Source organism: Hermetia illucens, chromosome 1 (assembly GCF_905115235.1).
Source record: "Hermetia illucens chromosome 1, iHerIll2.2.curated.20191125, whole genome shotgun sequence".
In the NCBI taxonomy this organism is placed as follows: domain Eukaryota; kingdom Metazoa; phylum Arthropoda; class Insecta; order Diptera; family Stratiomyidae; genus Hermetia; species Hermetia illucens.
This window is the reverse complement of record NC_051849.1, coordinates 33,262,881-33,283,643: the sequence shown is the minus strand read 5'-3', so window position 1 is coordinate 33,283,643 and position 20,763 is coordinate 33,262,881. Positions and strand designations below refer to the sequence as shown.

The 20,763-nt window shown below is 44.8% G+C and overlaps 1 protein-coding gene across 4 annotated transcripts in view; it reads left to right on the top strand.

Moving 5' to 3' along the window:
• Positions 1-20,763, top strand: part of LOC119647329 (protein shisa-5) — a 72,537-nt gene that overhangs the window by 7,993 nt on the left and 43,781 nt on the right. Inside the window, exon 1 of one of the 4 annotated variants that reach the window (XM_038048268.1) lies at positions 15,522-15,812. The exons of 2 other annotated variants lie outside the window; for them this stretch is intronic. In XM_038048268.1, the coding sequence (XP_037904196.1) occupies positions 15,524-15,812 (289 nt within the window). In that variant the 5' untranslated portion in view covers positions 15,522-15,523. Of the gene's footprint in view, positions 1-15,521; positions 15,813-20,763 lie in introns of those variants that run through there. One more of the 4 variants, XM_038048267.1, reaches the window with a different exon arrangement.

Below are 20,763 nucleotides of genomic sequence, written 5' to 3'. Positions count from 1 at the left end.
CTCCGTTCATATCTCCGCGGGACCACCGTGAATTATGACTTCGTGAAGAGGGCTCTAGTTTACAGCAGTACAACTAAGTCATGTGTCCGTCGCGTTTTTCGAGCTCTTTCCAGTTCCTGCAACTTTTCGTATATTACAGTTACTGTTGGTTTTATCGCACTCCAGTTTGCTGCGAATCTCAGCATCTCCTCCACGAAATTATGGGATCCGATAACTGCGTTGAGGGCGTCGTTTAACCTCCCTCTTTCAATCGCAAATCTGGGATAGTGGAATATAACATGCTCCGGATCGCCCGGTGTAGCGACGCATTCGCGGGACAGTCTAGGAACTTATCCAATCCGAAGCGATGTAAGTACTTCCTGTATCCACCGTGTCTTGTAAGGAATTGTGTTAAGTTGTAATTCAATTCTCGCAATACACGGGATCAGTATATGGGTCGAGCAGCCTTTTTTGGAATTATCCCACCGTTGCTGCCATCTCCTGTACAGCTCCTTCCTAGTGGCGTTTCGGAAGCCACAATCACTTCGGCCGGATTCACCCTCCTTCTCTGGTATAGACAGTGTACCTCATTCGCGAGAAGTTTCAAGGTAATCATCCCCGCGATGATACACACTGCCTCACCAGATACTGTCCTATACACTCTTAGCGTGATTGGCCGGTATGGCGAAATTATCCTTCCCTGGTTCATTGTGTTATCCAATCTGCACGTCCAGAAAGGAGGCGCGTGTAGCAGTATGGATTTCACCACCCCTGCGATAAGCAGCCGGCGACTAAATTTTGGCCCTCCAATACTAGGCATCATCCTTGCTAGACATGAGCTGCTGCCTTTGTCTAGGTGCCCCTTGAAGCTCACCTTGGCTTCGATCATTATCCTCAGGTATCTAATGGTCGACTTTGAAACGACCTAGTGATTACCAACCCGGATTTTGACAGTGTTGTTTTTCCTGCGATTGGTAATACAAGACCGCCTTCGTCTTATCTTCCGCCAGGTCCGGTTTCACCATTTGAATCCATGCTTTTATGGCATGAATGGTTTCATTTGCATACAGTTCCATGTCCTGGTGATGTTTGGCAACTACTACCACTGCCAGGTTGTCTGCAAAACCAACCATCTTTGTCACCCTGGGCACGTGAAGGCTGAGCACTCCGTCATGCATTATGTTGCACAGTAGGGGGCCCCAAAACAGAGCCTTGTGGAACACCTACTGCCACAACATATTCGTTCGGCCCGTCATCTGTCTCGTGCCAAAGAAGTCTCTCCGAGAGATAACTCTGGATTACCCGAACTAAGTAACCAGGGGCACCCAGTTTAGCCAGGGTGCCCTTAATCCAACCCCAGTTGGATGAGTTAAAGGCCTTCCTGACATCCAGCGTCACCACCGCGCAGCACTTACCAGCGCCCGATGCTTCCCGGGTCAGGTCTACGACCGTTGCAATGGCATCGACCGTGGACCGCGCGCTGGGAAACCCATACTGCCGCTCCGCTAACTCGACGAACGTAAGCAGCCTGTTGTATATCACCCTTCCCAACACCTTCCCCACAGAGTCTAAAAAACAGATAGGGCGATATAAAGAGAGTGCGGCGAGTGTTTTTTGGGGCTTTGGTAGCAGAACCAGCCTCTGCCTTTTCCACTGGGCGGAAAACACTCTTTTGATCATGCAAGATTCAAACGTACTTATGAACCCTTAAGAAGCTGACGTCATAATTAACGAGAATAATTGACATTCGAGTGAAATATTAAAATTCCATTCATGAAGAATCTAGTTCTCCCCAGCCTTTTTGTATCTGTTACAGGTTAAGTTCTTCATATTTGCTAATAATATTTGGTTGGGAAAAAAGTAATCTCGTATTTGTGATCGAATTTTAACACTTTATTTAATATACTTAGAATAATCCGATTTAAGTCAAATATGCGCCGTTTTATTCGCAAACTTGTTGCCATTTAGAAGGCAACTCCATTATCCCCCTCTTGTAAAACCTCCCCTCCTTATTTGCAAAAAAAACTCAGACAGCCAGTTTTCGCAAGCCTCTTTTGAGGCCAACTTTGTAGCACCAAGAGCGTTTTGCATGGACCGGAAAAGATGGCCCGGACTATATGGTGGGTGCGATAGGACATCCCGTCCGAGCTCCCGTAGCTTCTAGCGGGTCATCAAAAATGTGTGTGGCCGAGCGTTGTCCTGGTGGAACAGAACACCATTCCTATTGACCTATCCTGTCCGCTTCTGGCCAATCGCCTGCTTCAAACGGTCGAGTTGCTCACAGTAGAGGACCGAATTGAGGGTCTGCCCATAGTTGAGCAGCTCATAGTGGATGACTCCCCTCCAATCCCACCAAACACAGCAAAACCTTCCTGATCGTCAATCCGGGCTTGGCGATGGTTTGGGCCGGCTCGCCGCGCTTCGACCACGATCTTTTTCGCTTGACATTTTCGTACGTGATCCACTTTTCATCAATAGTCACCATCCGCTTCAAAAATCGATCGAATTCGTTCCTTTTCAGCAGTGCATCGCAGGCGTTGATTCGGTCCAAGAGATTTTTCCCGTCAACCCGTGTGGCACCCAAACATCCAGCTTTTTTTGGAATCCAATCTTCTGCAAATGGTTCCAAATGGTTTTATGGTCTATACCCAGTTCCTGGCTAATCGAGCGAATGCTAGACATGTTCGTGCCCACTCGAGAATGTCCTTGGACATACTAGGCCAGACATATTTTCGGCAAATCAGCTTCTTCGTGACGCGTCCGCTTGGATGAGATAGTCGGTGAGTAATCTCAAATATTCTCCTCCTGAGAAGTATTGGGATATACGGCCGTATTTGGGAAGTTGACACGTCGCAGTACAACATTGTATCCTTGTCGTCAACTCGCAACTTTTTCAAATCCAAGGTCGTTTCAGAACGCAGTAGATGTTGGAGTTCCTCATCCTGTCGTTGCACTGTAGCTAATTCTTCGGGCGTTATGGCAACCGGCAATGTAACAGCACTAATTCGGGACAAGGCGTCTGCTGTAACGTTTTCCTCGCCAGTGACGTATATGATATTGGTCGAGAATTGGCCGATATAGTCCAGTTGCCTTAATTGCCGTGGACTAGCTTTATCGGCTTTCTGTTGGAAGGCAAACATTATCGGCTTATGATCGGTTTTGATTAATAACGGACGACCTTCCACCATGTAGCGAAAAAACTTGACTGCACTGTAGATTGCTTGGAGTTCTCGATCTTAAGTGCTGTTGTGTATCGGAGAACTTCTTCGAAAAGAAACCGAGCAGTTCCCACACATCGTTGTTCCACTGTTCGAGAACTGCTCCCATAGCCGTGTCCAATGCGTCTGATTTGATGGCCAATGGTGCATTCTCAATGGGATGTCGTAGTAAGGCAGCGTTGGCAATTTGCTGTTTGCACTTTTCAAATGAGACATCTGCTCGTGGATTCCATTCGATTTTGCGTTTATCCCCTTTTCCTTGCACCAATGAGATACTCGTGGAGAGGTGCTTGAATTTCGGCTGCATTCTGCAACGATTTTCTATAGAAATTAACAGCTCCTAGAAATCGTCGCAGATCGGCAATTGTTGACGGTTTTCCGAAATTCAAAATGGTTTCCACTCGTTCTGGAAGGGGCTTGATGCCATTTTCGCTCACCAAATATCCTAAATATTCGGCAGAAGATGTTCCAAAGCTGCATTTATCGACATTGATGGATAATCCGTATTCACGGAGTCGATTAAATATCGTCAATAAGTGCTTCCGATGCTCCTCGTTCGATTTAGAAGTGATAAGAATGTCATCGATGTATGCATAGCAAAAGTCCAATCCGCGCAGTGCATGATCAATGTACCGCTGGAAAGTTTGTGCGGCATTACGTAGACCGAACGTCATTACTCGGAACTCAAAAAGCCCAAAAGGAGTAATGACAGCTGTTTTGGGAATGTCCTCGGGTGCGACAGGAATCTGGTGGTATGCTCTCGTCAGATCAATCGTGGAAAATACCTTGCATCCACTCAGTTTGTGCGCAAAGTCACTAATGTGAGCGATGGGGTACTTATCTGGGACGGCGATAGCGTTCAAACGCCGATAATCTCCACATGATCTCCATTGTCTGTTTTTCTTCCGTACCAAGTGTAACGGGCTCGCCCATGGGCTACTCGATGGTTGGCAAACTCCCTGTTGTAGTATGTAGTCAAATTCGGCCTTTGCTTCGCGCAGTTTTTCGGGCGTTAATCGTCTGGGTCGGTCAAAAACAGGCGGTCCTTTAGTCAGGATATGGTGGTAGATATCATGAACCATCACTTTCGCTCCGTCAGATGGAATTGTGATGTCGACAAAATCTCTCAGAATGTCATGATAACTTTCGCTAGACTTCAGTGTTGCCATACCACAAGTTATGGTGCCGGTGAGCTTTGCGATGCAGGATAAGTTGGTCTTATCGTCGATTATCTTCCTCCTGCGTAGGTCCGCTAATAAGCCATAATGGTGCAGCAAATCGACACCGATTATTGGTTGTCGAACATCCGCTAAAACGAACTTCCAGGTAAACGGTCGTCGTAAGCCGAGGTCGAGCGTTATGATGCGATGTCCATATGTTTTGATCGGCGTATTGTTGGCGGCATAAAGCTGAAATTGCATTGGCGTGTGCTGATTTTTGTCTTTAGGCAAAACTGAAATATCAGCACCAGTATCCACCAGTAAATGCATGCAGCTTTTCCGATCGAGTACTAATAATCGGCTGGGTTTACTGTGAGAGGGGTCGTCCTCGACCGCCGAAATTCGGGACGACGAATTTAGTTTTCCGTTGCCATGTTGGTGCTGTCATGTCATTACCATGTCGCTACAAGCCGTATTTAAATGTCGTACCGGTTCCAGGCTGTCTGCTGTCACTGTTTTTTTTTTGCAAAAAATTCAATTAGTTCGACAATGCGAAAGAACATTTTCCGATATCGCCAACGTTACACAATAGATATGCGTTTCAAACTTCATCTATCAACTTTCGTGAAACTACGCCGTCTACAGTAATTACATATTTAAAATTTTCACCTGGACATGCATTCTGAAGGTGCATTTCAAATTTTTCTCATTGTTGTGAATTGCCCCGCAATCCCCTACTTAGTTTTATTGATTTCTGTAGCATAGATATTGAACGTACATTTTTGTCCTTATTATTATAATACAAAAATTTTGGATAAGGAGTTCGCTCAGCAAACTCGTGCGCCTTTTGGGCAATACTGCTTCCTATAGATCATGCGAAAAGAAATACGCCTCCCGCGCAAAGTTCTCTTACAAATTGATTGGCGGTAGTTGCACTCGATAATTCACATCTAAATATAGTACGACGACATGATTATGAAATATCTAGCAGGAGAGTCCACTTTCTTAGCAAGCCCAGCCAGTGGATCATCTCAAAACTACAGGGTACAGATCATTTGAGAGGAAGGTCCTAGTGAGAATTGAACCCCATAGCTAAGTACCGAAAAGGCTTGCTCACTTAGGAGTCGTTTCAACCATAGCAGGGGTGTTATGCCATATTATCTTTATCCCCATTTGAATTTGTTCGCCATATATATATTCGTATTTGCCACATTTTGTATTGATAACTTGAATATTAAATGATACCATGAGTACTCATTTACGCTTCAATTGAACGAGAAATTCAAAAAACTTTATCGAGAACTTGAAAAGAACAGGTTTCAAAATGACTTACAATCTTCATTTTATATGGTAAAACCGAAACCTCGAAACTTCAATAGATTGGCAGAAAGACTGCCCTGGTTGGTACTCAGAGAGCAGAAAGACGCACTGCAAAAAGCCAGACTGTCGACTCACCGAATGCTAACGCCAGTCAGTTATACTTGCTAGATTGTCGTTTGAAGTGTTGTGAAGATGTGGTTATCGTTCATTGCAATTCTCAGCTTCCACTGCTTCATTGGCGAAGCATGGCACACTACGCCTCCCAGTTCTTTATCATCCACTACGATTCAGTACAACTCCACCACTACTCGCCCAACGAGAAAGCCTACAGTTAGAATCTATCCTGGATTTTTGGCTGCGAAAATAATAATGTTGATATTAATTGCTACATGTTTTTGCTGCGCTGGTAACCAATGGCTTCGCAGAAGAGGTTATTACATGCAAGACCCAGGTAATTCTTATCAACCATTTGCACCATTTAATCGCCAACTGCACGTCATCTGATGGATATCCAAATTGCATTCAGCTTTGTTTGAATTATATTACGCGCACCTTTCTGGGAATGAAGACGTTCGATTGTGTTCAGAAATTATAGCTGAGGATCCTATGATCTGATCCCTTCCTTGTCATGAACCAAATTTACAAGTTCACATGATATTCCATACAAAATGTTTTTCTGGTTCTATGTTCCCCAAGCTTCGCGTAAACGAAGCAGTCATGCTGCTCATTATCAGCTGTAGGAAAACACTTGTTCACACACACTATATACACTTCATAACACGTTCGCCCAGAGAGATTTTTCTTAATTCATGCGCTTCATGCTGTGCACTGTAAAGTCTCTTTTAGAATTGTTCTCAGATCAATAATAGAAGCTGAATTAAATAAGCAACTGGTGCCTGCCATATACTCAACATTTTGTGTGCAGCTTTCGATAAAGATCGGAATAAGTGTTAGCAAATATTTCACTATTTTAGGGTTGTTCGAACGAACGTAAGAAAAGATATATTTTCCCAGAATAACTGAATTGCTGCTATGCCTCCATAAAAATTGGTCCGGAACTATTAGATACCATTGGGCCAGATGATGCATTAGTACTTCAACATAATCGCATAAATGAAAATATTTACAAGAGTTTTCCGTACCGTGTTGATACCACGTCGAAAAATTTTTCCGCCAGCTCCTTCATTCACTTCCCCTTCACTTCTTAATTCGCTGGAAACCTTTTTCCGCCCATGTGTACCTTCAGGGTAAACACAAAACCTTATTAAAATCGGTTCAATGTATGTCTGTCTGTCACACCCGATTTACTCAGAAACGGCTGAACCGATTGTTACGAAATTTGGTGAGAACATGTGGTCTGTGTGTCCCTTTACATGCAGCGAGTAGCGCAATTTTGTGTTAAGTTGTAAGGGGGCTCCCCATACATGCGAAAGGGGGGTGTAAATTTTTTTTTCACAGAACATAGTCATGGTATTACATAGTATAGCCATAAGTTTTGTCAATCAAATAAATCTTTATTTTTCAGGAACTAATAAACCAAATCAATCGAAAAATACACCACTAGAAAAGGGAAACATAGAGATTTCAAACGAAAAAAAAATATTCAAAATGGCCGCCGCTAGCAGCTACACAGTCTGTGAGGCCATACATTGATCGCTTCACGCACGGTATGAAGCGGCATTTCTCGAGCTGCACACACGATGCTGACTTTCAAACTCTCCAAATCGGTGTAAGTTCGATCGCAAGCAGTCTCCTCTAACTTAGTCCAAAGGCTGTAGTCCAGAGGATTCAAATCTGGGCTGCCTGATGGCCATTCATCTGCGGTTATGAAGTCAGAAACATGCGCCGCTAACCACTGCTGAATTATCTTGGCTTTGTGAGCGGAGCCGGGTCCTGCTGAAAGCAGCACAGCTATCCAGCGAATAGAGATATGAGACGCCCCACTATATCATGACAGAAGGCAGATGGTGACGAGCTTGGACTCGAGGAGCATTTTCTTTGGCTTCATAACAATTGTGAGCATATATTCGATCATTTTATCGGGTCAATTTTTCCTCGATGGTCAAAAATTTTTTCATCGGAAAATTGAATTTTCGGATATTTTTTACTGAGAAATCTGAGTTCGTCGTATTTCCTTCAGGTTTGGCGTTAACATATGGCTAACGCCCCGAGACCAAGATCTTCTCGTAAAATAGGACTCATACTGCACTTCGAATTGAAATGTCCATTTCCGCCGACATTCGTTTCTGCTTGCGGAGAGCATTGCGACAAACACGCTCACGCACAGCATGCACGACATTCGGGAGCGCGGGCGCCACTCCCGCGGCCTGTCAACCACATCAGCAATTTCGCGGTATCGAGCTAATATCCTAAAAAGGAATCGTTCGTTTACTGGCAGCTTTTTTTAACAAACTATGAGTCTTTTTCGGCCTATTCCCACATTGGTGCAACGCAATAAACTCGATTCTTTTTTCGTAGTTACCGAACTTCATCGTGTTGTCGTTGACGTGCTATTAACCTTCGGAACCTGAAAGTCTGACGAAAATGGGGTATGGTTAGGTACTCTCCGTGCGCAGTGTTACCAGTTTGGGCGACCTAACATTTCTCGCCATACGCGTCGACTGACAGAACAAAACAAATACGTGTCTGCACGCTAAATGTTGGTACCCTAACTGGAAAGACCGAGGAACTCGCAAGAGCCCTTCGGAAAAGGTGCATTGACATCTGCGCTCTGCAAGAAATCCGATGGTCTGGTTCCAAAAGCTGCGACATTGAACGCGAACGCGGTAAAAATGGCTACAAACTTCTCTATTTTGGTAACCCACACACTCAATATGGTGTTGGCATTGCCATCTCAGAGGGTTTCCGTGATGCCATTAAAGAAGTCGAACGATTTGATGATCGGCTGATGAAGCTCACCATTATATCAGCTGATCGCACTATTCACTTCTTCACCGCGTATGCACCACAGACAGGCCGACCTGATGCTGAGAAAGATGCCTTCTGGCAACTTCTCGATGAAAAGACTTGTCACGTGCCTGCTGACGATTACATAATCATTGCCGGCGACCTTAATGGTCATGTGGGTGAAAAGGCAGACGGTAACAGGTGCCATGGGGGAAAGGGGTTCGGAGCGCGCAACGAAGGTGGCGAGCGTATAATCGATTTTGCGGACACCCATGACCTTGTACTTATGAATACATGGTTCATCAAACGATTGTCTCATCTTCCCACATTTTATAGTGGGAACAATAAAACGCAAATCGACTATATTCTCATAAGACGTCAACATTTTACCACTGTCACTGATTGCAAAGTCGTTCCCTATGAGACCATCGCACCTCAACATCGGCCGTTGATTGCTGTCCTGCGAATTAAGCCACCGATAAAACGGCGGGAGGAACGCACTGGCCCGCCGCGATTGGTGAGAAGAACGAAGAAACGGTCTCACTCATACGATTGCCAATCATTACGAATGTGGAAGAATCATGGAACCAAATGAAAGACATGATCCACAAAGCGGCCTCTGCAACCCTCGGGGTCACCAAGCCGGGTAAGCGGTACATCAACCGAGATACTTGGCTTTAGAATGATGATGTTGAAATGAAGGTCCGTGAGAAGAAACGCCTCTACCACAAATTTCTCGACGATAAAACGCCTGCTAATTGGCAAATTTATAAGAATGCCAACCGGGAAGCAAAGAAAGCGGTCGCTGTCACCCGAGCGAACCATTTCAAAAATCTTTACGATAAACTGGACACTCGGGATGGCGAGAGAGATCTGTACCGACTTACTAAAAGCCGTGATGAACGCACACAGGATATCGAACACTTCTGTTGTGTTAATGACAAGAACGGTACTTTGCTTACTGATCGTCGAGCCGCGACGGATAGATGGCGAGAATACTTCGAGCAGATTTCAACTGAAGAGTTTGCTCATCCTCCACTTCCACAATCATTGCCGACATTTGGAGCAGTTCCACCAGTCAGCGCAACTGAAGTCGAGGAGGCAATAAAACAAATGAAATCGGGGAAAGCAACAGGACCTGACGACATCGCATCTGAGCTCTGGAAAGCAAAGAGCTGGGACCCAACACCGTGGCTGAGTGAATTCTTTAACCGGGTTATTCAGGAAGGAAGAACACCATCTGACTGGCAAGAAAGTACCACTGTTCCAATATGGAAAAAGAAAGGTAGCCCAGCAGAATGTTCAAATTACCGTCCGATCCGGTTACTTTCCCATACCATGAAGATTTTTGAACGCATTCTTGAGAACCGTATTCGCGAAATCGTTGAAATAACCGTGAATCAAGCCGGATTTGTCAAGAACTGCGGAACTACTGACGCAATACACGCTGCGCGGTTACTCACGGAGAAACACCGTGAGAAGCATCGCCCTCTTTACATTGCCTTTCTGGATCTAGAGAAAGCGTTTGACCGTGTACCACACGAACTCATCTGGTATGCTTTACGACAACACTTCGTGCCAGAAGAACTCGTGCGTTGGGTTCAATTGCTCTACCACGATCCGAAAAGTAAAGTTCGAAGTATGACGGGTGTATCAAAACCGCTTCGTGTCTCTGTTGGAGTTCATCAAGGAAGTGCCCTCTCACCACTCCTCTTTGTCCTTGTTATGGACACCGTCACACGGGATATCCAACGTCCAGCGCCCTACACACTGCTTTATGCAGATGATGTTTTCCTAGCATCTGGTAGCAAAAATGATCTCGAGCAACTTGTTCAAAAATGGAATGATCGCCTCATGCAACACGGTCTCAGATTGAATTTAAACAAAACTGAATTTTTGACGACCGATCCCCATGAAACAGGCACAATCACTGTCAGCGGCAATGATCTGCCCAGATCTGAGCGATTTAAATACCTCGGGTCAACGCTATCAGCCAATGGAGAGCTGCGTTATGAAATTGCTTCACGCATTAACGCAACCTGGATGAAGTGGCGTTCCACAACTGGTGTCCTTTATGATCGACGTATCAACGAACGTCTCAAATCTAAAATTTACCGCAATGTTGTCCGTCCAGTCGCTCTCTATGGTTCTGAGTGTTGGCCGACCATAAAAGACAATGAACGGCGTCTCGCGGTAATGGAGACGAAGATGCTACGTTGGACTAGTGGCGTCACACGTTTAGATCACATCCAAAATGAGGATATCCGCGATCGTTATGGGGTTGCACCGATCGTGGAAAAGTTGCGAGAGAGGCGTCTTCGATGGTATGGTCACGCAATTCGTGCAAACGAGAATTCACTTGCAAAGATTGGTCTGAACATCGAAGTCGATGGTAAACGACCAAAAGGCAGACCTAAGCAACGGTGGCTTGATACGCTGGATGGGGATTTGAAAGCCTCGAGATTGCACCCAGATCAGGCATTCGATAGAGCCAAATGGCGAAGACGATCACGACGAGCCGACCCCGCTTGTGAACGGGACAAAGGCTGAAGAAAAAGAAGAAGATGTAAATGAAAGGGCTCAATTAGTGCTTTTCGAAACTGATCTCTTTTTCTGATATTGGGGAAACCTAGGGAGGGTAGAGCACAAAATGTGTGTCCCAAAAAGTGAAACAGGTCTCGTTTTCAGAACCTACCCAACCGAAAAATCTGAAAAAAAAATCACAGTGATGCCACTATATGAAATCTAGGCCTCAAAATACATCCAATTCCGATATCTGCACAAATAAAATTAATAATAGTACATTACCATGTTTTGGAAATTTACCGGAAAGCCCCCCTAAAGTTCATCCCAGGAGTACAAAATTTGACATCAGTATGGACGATAATATAGAACATAATCCTGAAAAGATTGAAGGCAATCCGACTATTATTAACAAAGTTATAGGAGATCAAAGTTTCGCATTTCAGGTAAATTATGGTACCCAAGATATATATGACGTCATCAACATATAAAGTGAACTTATAAAACCGTTATTTGCAATTCAGTATCAATTACTCCAGGTAGACATGTGCATGTATATCATCATCATCATTAACGGCGCAACAACCGGTATCCAGTCTAGGCCTGCCTTAATAAGGAACTCCAGACATCCCGGTTTTGCGCCGAGGTCCACCAATTCGATATCCCTAAAAGCTGTCTGGCGTCCTAATCTACGCCATCGCTCCATCTCAGGCAGGATCTGCCTCGTCTTCTTTTTCTACCATAGATATTGCCTTTATAGACTTTCCGGGCTGGATCATCCTCATCCATACGAATTAAGTGTCCCGCCCACCGTAACCTATTGAGCCGGATTTTGTTCACAACCTGATGGTATCGCCCATAGATTTCGTCGTTATGTAGGCTACGGAATTGTCCATCACAGTCTTGTACAGTAAGAGCTTTGACCCTATGGGGAGAAGTTTCAAGCGAAACAGTTTTTGTAAGCTGAAATAGGCTCTGTTGGCTGACAACAACCGTGCGCGGATTTCATCATCGTAGTTGTTGATCGGTTGTGATTTTCGACCCTAGATAGGAGAAATTTTCAACGGTCTCAAAGTTGTAGTCTTCATTGTTTTCGTTTGACCAGTGTGATTCGATGTTGTTCGTTCATTTGGTTTTAGCGCTGACGTTGCCACCATGTACTTCATCTTGCCTCCATTAGTGCGCAGCCCAAGATCTCACGCCACGCAGCTTAGGCCAGTAGTTGGATGAACTTGAAGAGGATCGTACCTCTCACATCGGCATCGCGAATCACTTTCTCGAGGGCCAGGTTAAAGAGGACGCATAATAGGGCATCCCCTTGGCGTAGACCGTTGTTGATATTAAATGATCTTGAGAGTGATCCTGCTGCTTTTATGGCCTCGCACATTGGTCAGGGTCAGCCTAGTCAGTCTTATCAATTTCGTCGGGATACCGAATTCTCTCGTGGCCGTGTACAGTTTTACCCTGGCTATGCTATCATAGTCGGCTTTAAAGTCAATGAAAAGATGTGAAAGTGCAACTGATGTCAATATTCCAACAGTTTTTCCATCGCTTGCCGCACAGGAAAAATCTGATCTGCTGCTGATTTACCTGGAGTGAAGCCTCTTTGTTATGGGCCAATGATGTTCTGGGCGTATGGGGCTATCCGGCCTAGCAAGATAGCTGAGAATATCTTACAGATGGTACTCAGCAACGTGATGCCTCTATAATTGCTGGACTGCGTGATATCTCCCTTTTTATGTATGAGCCAGGTAATGCCCCTTTGCTGTCCAATACCTTGACCACAAGTTGATGAACCACTTGATGTAATTGGTCGCCTTCATATTCAACCAATTCGGCTGTAATTCCATCGGCTCCTGGCGACTTATGATTTTTAATCCGATGAATTGCACGGACTGTTTCTCCTATACTTGGTGGTGGCAGTATTTTTCCGTCGCCTTCGGTTGGCGGGACCTCCAACTCGCCGATGTTCTGGTTGTTCAGTAGTTCATCAAAGTACTCAACCCATTGCTCCAATATGTCCATTCTGTCGGAAATCAGATTTCCTTCTTTGTCTCGGCAGGATGAACATCGAGGTGTATAAGGCTTCATCCTGCTGACTTGTTGGTTAAACTTGCGTGTCTGGTGCGGTTTCTCCTTGTACTTTTCGAGTTCACAGACCTGTTGGTTCTCCCAAGCTTCCTATTTCCGTCTGTGAAGTCACTTCTCCGCTCTACGGAGTTCGTGCTAATTCTACGCTCGTGCCCGCCTTCTTTGAGAATGCAGCATTACGCGGTATGCAGCATTCTTGGGTTCCATAGCTAGCTTACATTCATCGTCAAACCAGCCGTTCCAACTGTTTTTGCAGCTGGGGCTAAGTATGTTTGTGGTCTTATCAATGATAACGTTCTTCAGGTGATGGTGAAGATCATTTGTTGATGCTTCATCTCCAGTATCTCTATTGACTGCGGTTATTGTGGCATCCATTTCCCTCTTATAGGTATTGCGGAGGGCTTCAGTGTTAACTCTCACCTGATTGTCAGAGGGGATTCTGGGTGGAGTTGTCATTCGAGCTCGGAGCACCATGCCAACGAGATAGTGGTCCGAGTCTATATTGGCCCCCTTATATGTTCTGACATTCATCAAGGCTGAGAGGTGGTGGCGTTCGATCAACACGTGGTCAATTTGGTTGAAAGTGGTCCCGTCTGGAGAGGCCCACGTATGTTTGTGGACCGCTTTCCGCACAAACCAGGTACTTCCAACAACCATTTCGTACGATACTGCTAACTAAATAATCCGCAGTCCGTTATCATTGGTATCCCTATATAAGCTATGGGAGCCAACGTATTGCCTGAATACGGGCTCCATCCCTACTTGACTGTTGAAATCTCCAAGTATGATTTTGATATCATACTTGGGACAGGCTTCGAAGGTCCGCTCAACTGCTTCGTAGAAGGTATCCTTCCTCTGTAGGGGCGTGAACGTTTATGAGGCTTATATTTCTAAACTTGCCTCGCAAACGCGGAGTGCATAGTCTTTCGCTTATATTTTCAAAGCCGATAACAGCAGGTATCATTTTTTGGCTGACTAAGAAACCTACTCCGAGCACATGGTTTACTGTAGCGGCTCTTCTCTAGGAAACCGGTCCGGGCCCAACGCATCTCCTGTAACGCTGTTACATCAGCCCTATATTGGGACAGGGTATGGCCTAGCTGCTCATCAGCTTCATCTCTGTACAGGGAGCGCACGTTTGGCTCTTCTCCAGGAAACCGATTCCTGTCCATCGCATCTCTTTCAACGCTGTTACATCAGCCTTATATTGGGACAGGATATCAGCTTGCTGCTCAGCAGCATTCAGTCTGCAAAGGGAACGCATGTTCCATGAGAAAATGTCCAAATCGTTAACCCGTTATTGTTGCCGGGTTCGTCGTTGTAAAATCCATCCTGTCGGAGTCTCCGTTCGTGGCTTTGTAACATCGGTTTTCCGTGTAGGGTTGTCAGTGCTACTCAACCCCCAACCTGGAGGACCAGTTGGTACATTTTATACAGTTTTTAGGCGCGGTAGACTCGCCTTCATCCTTCTCCCTCTACAGTTTTTCATGAAGAAAGAACTCCCAGTGATCATCACGTGGAGATGGAGATAGGGTTTGATAGTAGAGCTGTTGGTTCATCAGGCGTTTCCCAGTTTTTATGCTCCATCGTGAGTACCAATCCACGTTTCGCCCTGGAACCTAGAGGGGTCCGCTTTTCACCTTTCCAAATTTAAATTATATTTTTAGGAATTCCCAATACGTGTCCGGATGGCTCAAGTGGTTAGAGCGCTGGGCTATCATAGCGGAAGGTCGCGGTTCAAATCTCGCTGGGGGCAGAGGAATTTGTTATCGTGATTGGATGTCGGACACCAGTCGACTCAGCTGTGAATGAGTACCTGAGTCAAATCAGGGTAATAATCTCGGGCGAGCGCAATGCTGACCACATTGCCTCCCACAGTGTACTGTGGTGTACCGTTACGGTCTTGAATGAAGTGCTCTAACACACTTCAAGGCCCTGATCCAATATGGATTGTTGCGCCAACGATTATTATATTAATTCCCAATACGCATAGCGCCCCCGTGTACAACATCGCGGTCTCGTCCTCGCGTAAGCTACTATAATTTTAACGTGCAGCAAGGTCGCTCAGACTGCACATACTGACCGACAGAACCTCTTGCCTCATCATAACGTCTTGGCATAAAATATCACAAAAAAGAAATATACGAGAAACTGATATTCAGAAACATGTATCCATGCATCTGGGTTTTTGCGAAGCGATTAAGAAGTGGGAGCTGAATTTCTAGTGACTAAGGCCTCTTGTTAATTGTGTTAGTAAGTTGCCACCAAAAGCGGTTGGCAGTGAAACTAAGAATCTGCAAGTCCCAAACAAATATTATCTGGCGGATGGGAAGGTTGTGTCGGCGAACTTCTTTTCAAAACGAAAAGTGCAAAATGTTAGTTAAGTGCATAGTGATTTTTTGTGCCTTTAGTGCAGTTTGTGGAGCTATTAATAATGATGAGCTTGAAAATATACGTCAACAAGCTAATTCTTTTTGGACAACTTCCACTATCGCACCTGTGATAATTGGAAAACTTATAGTTGTAGGACTATGTTTGTGTTGCCTGGTCTTATGTAAAGCATGTTTGCGATGTTGCACATCAGACAACCAAGGGGCTGTCCTGATTGAATCAGGTAAGCACGGGTTTATAATTCAATTTTAAAGAAAACTGCTTAATACAATTTCCTGAAATGTATAAAGAAAATATTTTTCGTAAACATTCGTCGGTCTAGGAAAACGAACAAGTGGTATTGAGGGTTCTGAACGATTATTAGAGTAGGATTGGTCAGACCAATCCTTATATGGCATTTTGTTTCCATCTTTTGTTAACATGTATCGATTTTTTGCGTCATCTTGCTGAATTTAACCCTGATTTTTTGGAATGGGATCACCTGAATTGCCCTAGAACAGGTTAGCTAGTGTAGGACTTGTACACCACTTTAAACTTCTGATAATACAGTAGTTCAAAATACTTTATTAAATTAGAACGTGATATTAAGACACGAGACTTCAAATGAGCAGAGTCCCACTTCCTGGTCGAAATCATGACGTGTGATTAAATGCTCAACAACATTTTCTTTCCTGCTGCAGCCTGCTCGGCTTCACCTAGTTCATGGTCAAATGTCTAAATTCATGGCAGAAAGTGCATACTATCCACACTGGCTTTGCTAAAGCCTTCGATACTGGAAATCACAAGATACTTCTGTCCAAACTCACCTCTCCCAGCGTTTCCATATCACTTGTATCATGGCTTGCCTCTTATCTTTCCAACCGATCCTGACGCGTTTCTTTTGGTGACTGTACATGCTTCTGCTCCTCTGGCGTCCCGCATGGCTCTATTCTGGGCTTTTTATTATTTCTATTCCTTACCAATGGCCCGAAGTTTTGTGTATTTTATTCTACTGCAGATATCCAGTAGCTCGTCTTTAGCTACTGGCGAAATTACCGTCGCTAATGTCACTCTCTTGCTGGATTTTTTTGAATAATTTCCGGCAACGGAGTTGGCCATGTTTTCTGTGGAGTTAGACAGCCTCTGAGTCATCACAATTCTATAGGTACTTCCCCGTCGCTCATCTAAGTGAGTGTTCTATTAGGAAATGTGCATCTTCTTAACATGACACGAAGGCACTAGCCAAGTAACTGATTTTATCTTGAATTGCTTGGCGACCGCACATTCATCTCGCTGCTCCACTAATCGAATCCCATACATTACCCTCAAGGTTTCTTTAGAGTTCACTTATAACCCCAATTTCTACCAAGCATTGGTAAGTGGTCTACGGTTTATTTGAAATAACTTCACTTCCTTATGCTTTTGACGCCTTCCTAAGTTCAATTGTTATCCACTGCCGATAATATTCCTGTTATTCCTTTCTCTTTTCCTTCCCACAATATGCATTTGAAATCCAATATATCCTCCTGCCTCACATAGGCATCGATCCTACACATAAAATCCGCTGAGCACGACCTCGCGGAATGTGCAGATATGAAGTATTTGAAGCACGACTTTAGTCAAGTTTGTTCTCTTAGAAAGAGGACAACCCATCCAACGTAAAAGTTTCCAACTCCAATTCGGAAGATCCACATGGATAAAGCTCGTCCAATCCTTGTGCCTTCAAAACCCCAGGATTCCCATGGACGACTGAGTGTTTATCAAAGAGGATTAACCCCAGGCGAACAGCCGAGTTTTTTTACTCCATATATCATAGATGCAGAATGCTGAAGGTCCTGGAAAAGGCGAATTGTAAGTGCGGTTCGGAGTCAGGAAAGCAAAGGTGAAAGTGAACCGGATTCCGACCTGGATCCAGGTGACGTCGCCAACGAACTGTTCGTGGAAGATCGACGCTCCGACAGGAATTGGCAAGCAAATTAGGCTGAGGGAATTGCAGATCAATCTGTAGCATTCGAAGTGTGCCTCAGTTAATCTGCTGGTCTTCATCCTACAGTGAGACATCGACGTCGCACTAATGCAGTAGCTCTGGATCGGAGGAAGCCGAACAATCAAAGGACCCTAAAACAAATATTACAATTTATTCCATAGCGCAAGAGACACTGATCGAGGCAGACCTAGAGCATATATCCTCGCCAAGAAGAACGTGCATGCTTTTCTGTGTTTGGACTTGAGTTCCAGCGATTTAACCGTGGTGAAACTGAAGTATTTGAGAGCGGAGAACGTGTAATTTCCTCGGCTTATATGACTCACGATCGATCAATTCTGCCAGAAAAAAAAAATGTTGCAGCATTTGGCATGCACCATCGCAACAGAAACCTGTTGATAGACTGCGACGTCAATGCAAGGCATACGCTTTTGGATAGTTCGGTAATCAACAAAAGAAGCGAATCATTCTTTGATTTTATTATTAACACAAATTTATCGGTGTAGAACAAGCACAGTATACGAACCTTCCATTTTCCCAGCTTGCAGAACTGAGAAGTTGAGAAGACGTCCTAATAACCGACACAAGGATTTTTACGATGGAGAACTGGAAAATGTCTGCCCAGAGATCCTTCTCAGATCACAGTTGAATACTTTTCCGGGACGATCGACTGGAGGAAATTTGGGCAAGTTATCAAGAATAAACTCTTGTGTGTGAAAATTGGTAAGATTGGCACGACAGAAGAACTGGAGTCAAAGATCCGCGCTCTGGAAAAGGCACTCAAGACCTTCTTCAAAGTTTCGTGCTCTGCTAAATACAGCAAGAATCTGCTACAGCCACAAATATTGGCACTCACACAGGACCGTATTTTTCACGTGAAGACGAAGCGCCGAATATGTTGTCAATGTAGTCATAGCAGAAATCCAAACCTCTCAAGGGCTCATCGAACGTTTGCGCTGCATTTTGTAGATCGAATTTCATGCATGTGCAATAATTTCTGCATGGTCTCCACTCTTCTTTTCTTCCTCTATTCTTCTTAGGCACCATATGCAAGGGTGCAACTAACGGACTATTTGATGGACACGCCAATTCTAGCTGGATCTTGGTATTGAATTCCTTTTTCAGCTTGCCCGACGGCTTTAAAGCAACTGGTCGTCCTGGCGCTGTGATGATGATGCTTAGTTTGGTAACACGCCATTTTTCCAGTTCTGTCCGGGCGAGTTATTTCCGGAAACTCCTACAGAATACCTTGATAAAGGGTTCCTCTAGTAATTGTCCTGATAGTCGGAATTGCATATTCAGCCATCCGGGAACAGTTCATAATGTGTTAGGAAATCTGCTCCAAGTATGGGTTTAGAATAATAATAATAATATTGCCAAGGGACGTCGCGCTGCTTCCTAAAAGAACTAATGTGCCCCTTTATTGGGTATAATATACCTATAAGTTCTAGTATGTCGTTTAAGCCTATAACCAAAAGGAACTCTATTATGTTCCCTACTGCCAAGTGTTTCAACCTGGTATCTGGTATTGAGTATTCTCCCAGTTGTCTCAACCTACTTTGCACACGAATATGTGTGGAGGTTTCATCACTCTCCTCACGGAATCGGCAGGCACTGTCCGTAGATGTTCCCATCTTCCCCTGGTGACAATTTTACCTGCAGCGACGAGTATGATCCGGAGGCTCCTGTTAGGGGGCTTAAACAATCTTTCGTTGGGTTCATACCGCCCAGACGCACCATAAACTGTTTGATTTCTGGTAAGTTCGTCCAGTACACTTCCGTCAGCCGTGCTTTATTTTTCAACGTCGTAGCCAAGAACCCATTTCTAACTCCACAGAATGGGTCTAGCTCGTACAGCGGCGTCGCAGCTTCTTTCGGGGCCACCTCGTCCACAGCCTCATTGCCTTCGTAACCCAGAGTATCCTGACCTTACTGAGTCAGCCAAGCGTATTCAATCTTTTCATCATCATCATCATCGACGGCGCAACAACCAGTATCCGGTCTAGACCTGCCTTAATAAGCAACTCCAGACATCCCGGTTTTCCGCCGAGGTCCACCACTTCGATATTCCTAAAAGCTGCCTGGCGTCCTGACTTACGCCATCGCTCCATCTTAGGCAGGATCTGCCTCGTCTTCTTTTTCTACCATAGATATTGCCCTTATAGACTTTCCGGGCTGGATCATCTTCATCCATACGGATTAAGTGGTCCGCCCACCGTAACCTATTGAGCCGGATTTTATCCACAACCTGACGATCATGGTATCGCTCATAGATTTCGTCGTTATGTAGGCTACGGAATCGTCCATCCTCATGTTGGGGGCCAAAAATTCTTCGGAGGATTCTTCTCTCGAACGCGGCCAAGAATTCGCAATTCTTCTTGCTAAGAACCCAGGTCTCCGAGGAATACATGAAGACTGGCAAGATCATCGCCTTGTACAGTAAGAGCTTTGACCCTATGGTAAGACGTTTCGAGCGAAACAGTTTTTGTAAGCTGAAATAGGCTCTGTTGGCTGACAGCAACCGTGCGCGGATTTCATCATCGTAGCTGTTATCGGTTGTGATTGTCGAACCTAGATAGGAGACATTATCAACGGTCTCAAAATTGTATTCTCCTATCTTTATTCTTCCCGTTTGACCAGTGCGGTTTGATGTTGTTGGTTGGTTGGCTTTCAGTGCTGACGTTGCCACCATATATTTTGTCTTGCCGTAAGACCTCGTGCTGCCTGCTCGATCTGGATGAAGGCAGTTGGTACGTCTCGGGTCGTTCTTCCCGAATATCACGGCTAAACATCTCTACTATTTGCAACAGACTACTAACGAGGTCATCAGTATCATCTAAGTATATCAAGTGTGTCAGCTTACACTTAGCACGTAGGCCATACTTGATTGCAAAAGCATGCTCTCTAGTATCATTCGGTAGCCATGAAAAGGGGTTCAGTGCCATGCAGAACCAAAGAGGGCTCAGTGAATCCTACAAGATGCCTTTCCATATGCGGATGGCTCTGCGATGTTGGTACCCTCAAATGAATCCACTGACAAGGTAGTGATATTAGTTTGGAATCAATGCGGAACAGAGGTGGGGGACATCGATTAATCAGGTGTGCGAGACGCTGCCAAAAGCCTCGGCATAATATAGTAATTAAAGAGATTTCTTTGGCCTCTAGTTGCCTGTCCTACAACTACCGGGTCGATAATGAGTTGCTCTTTGCG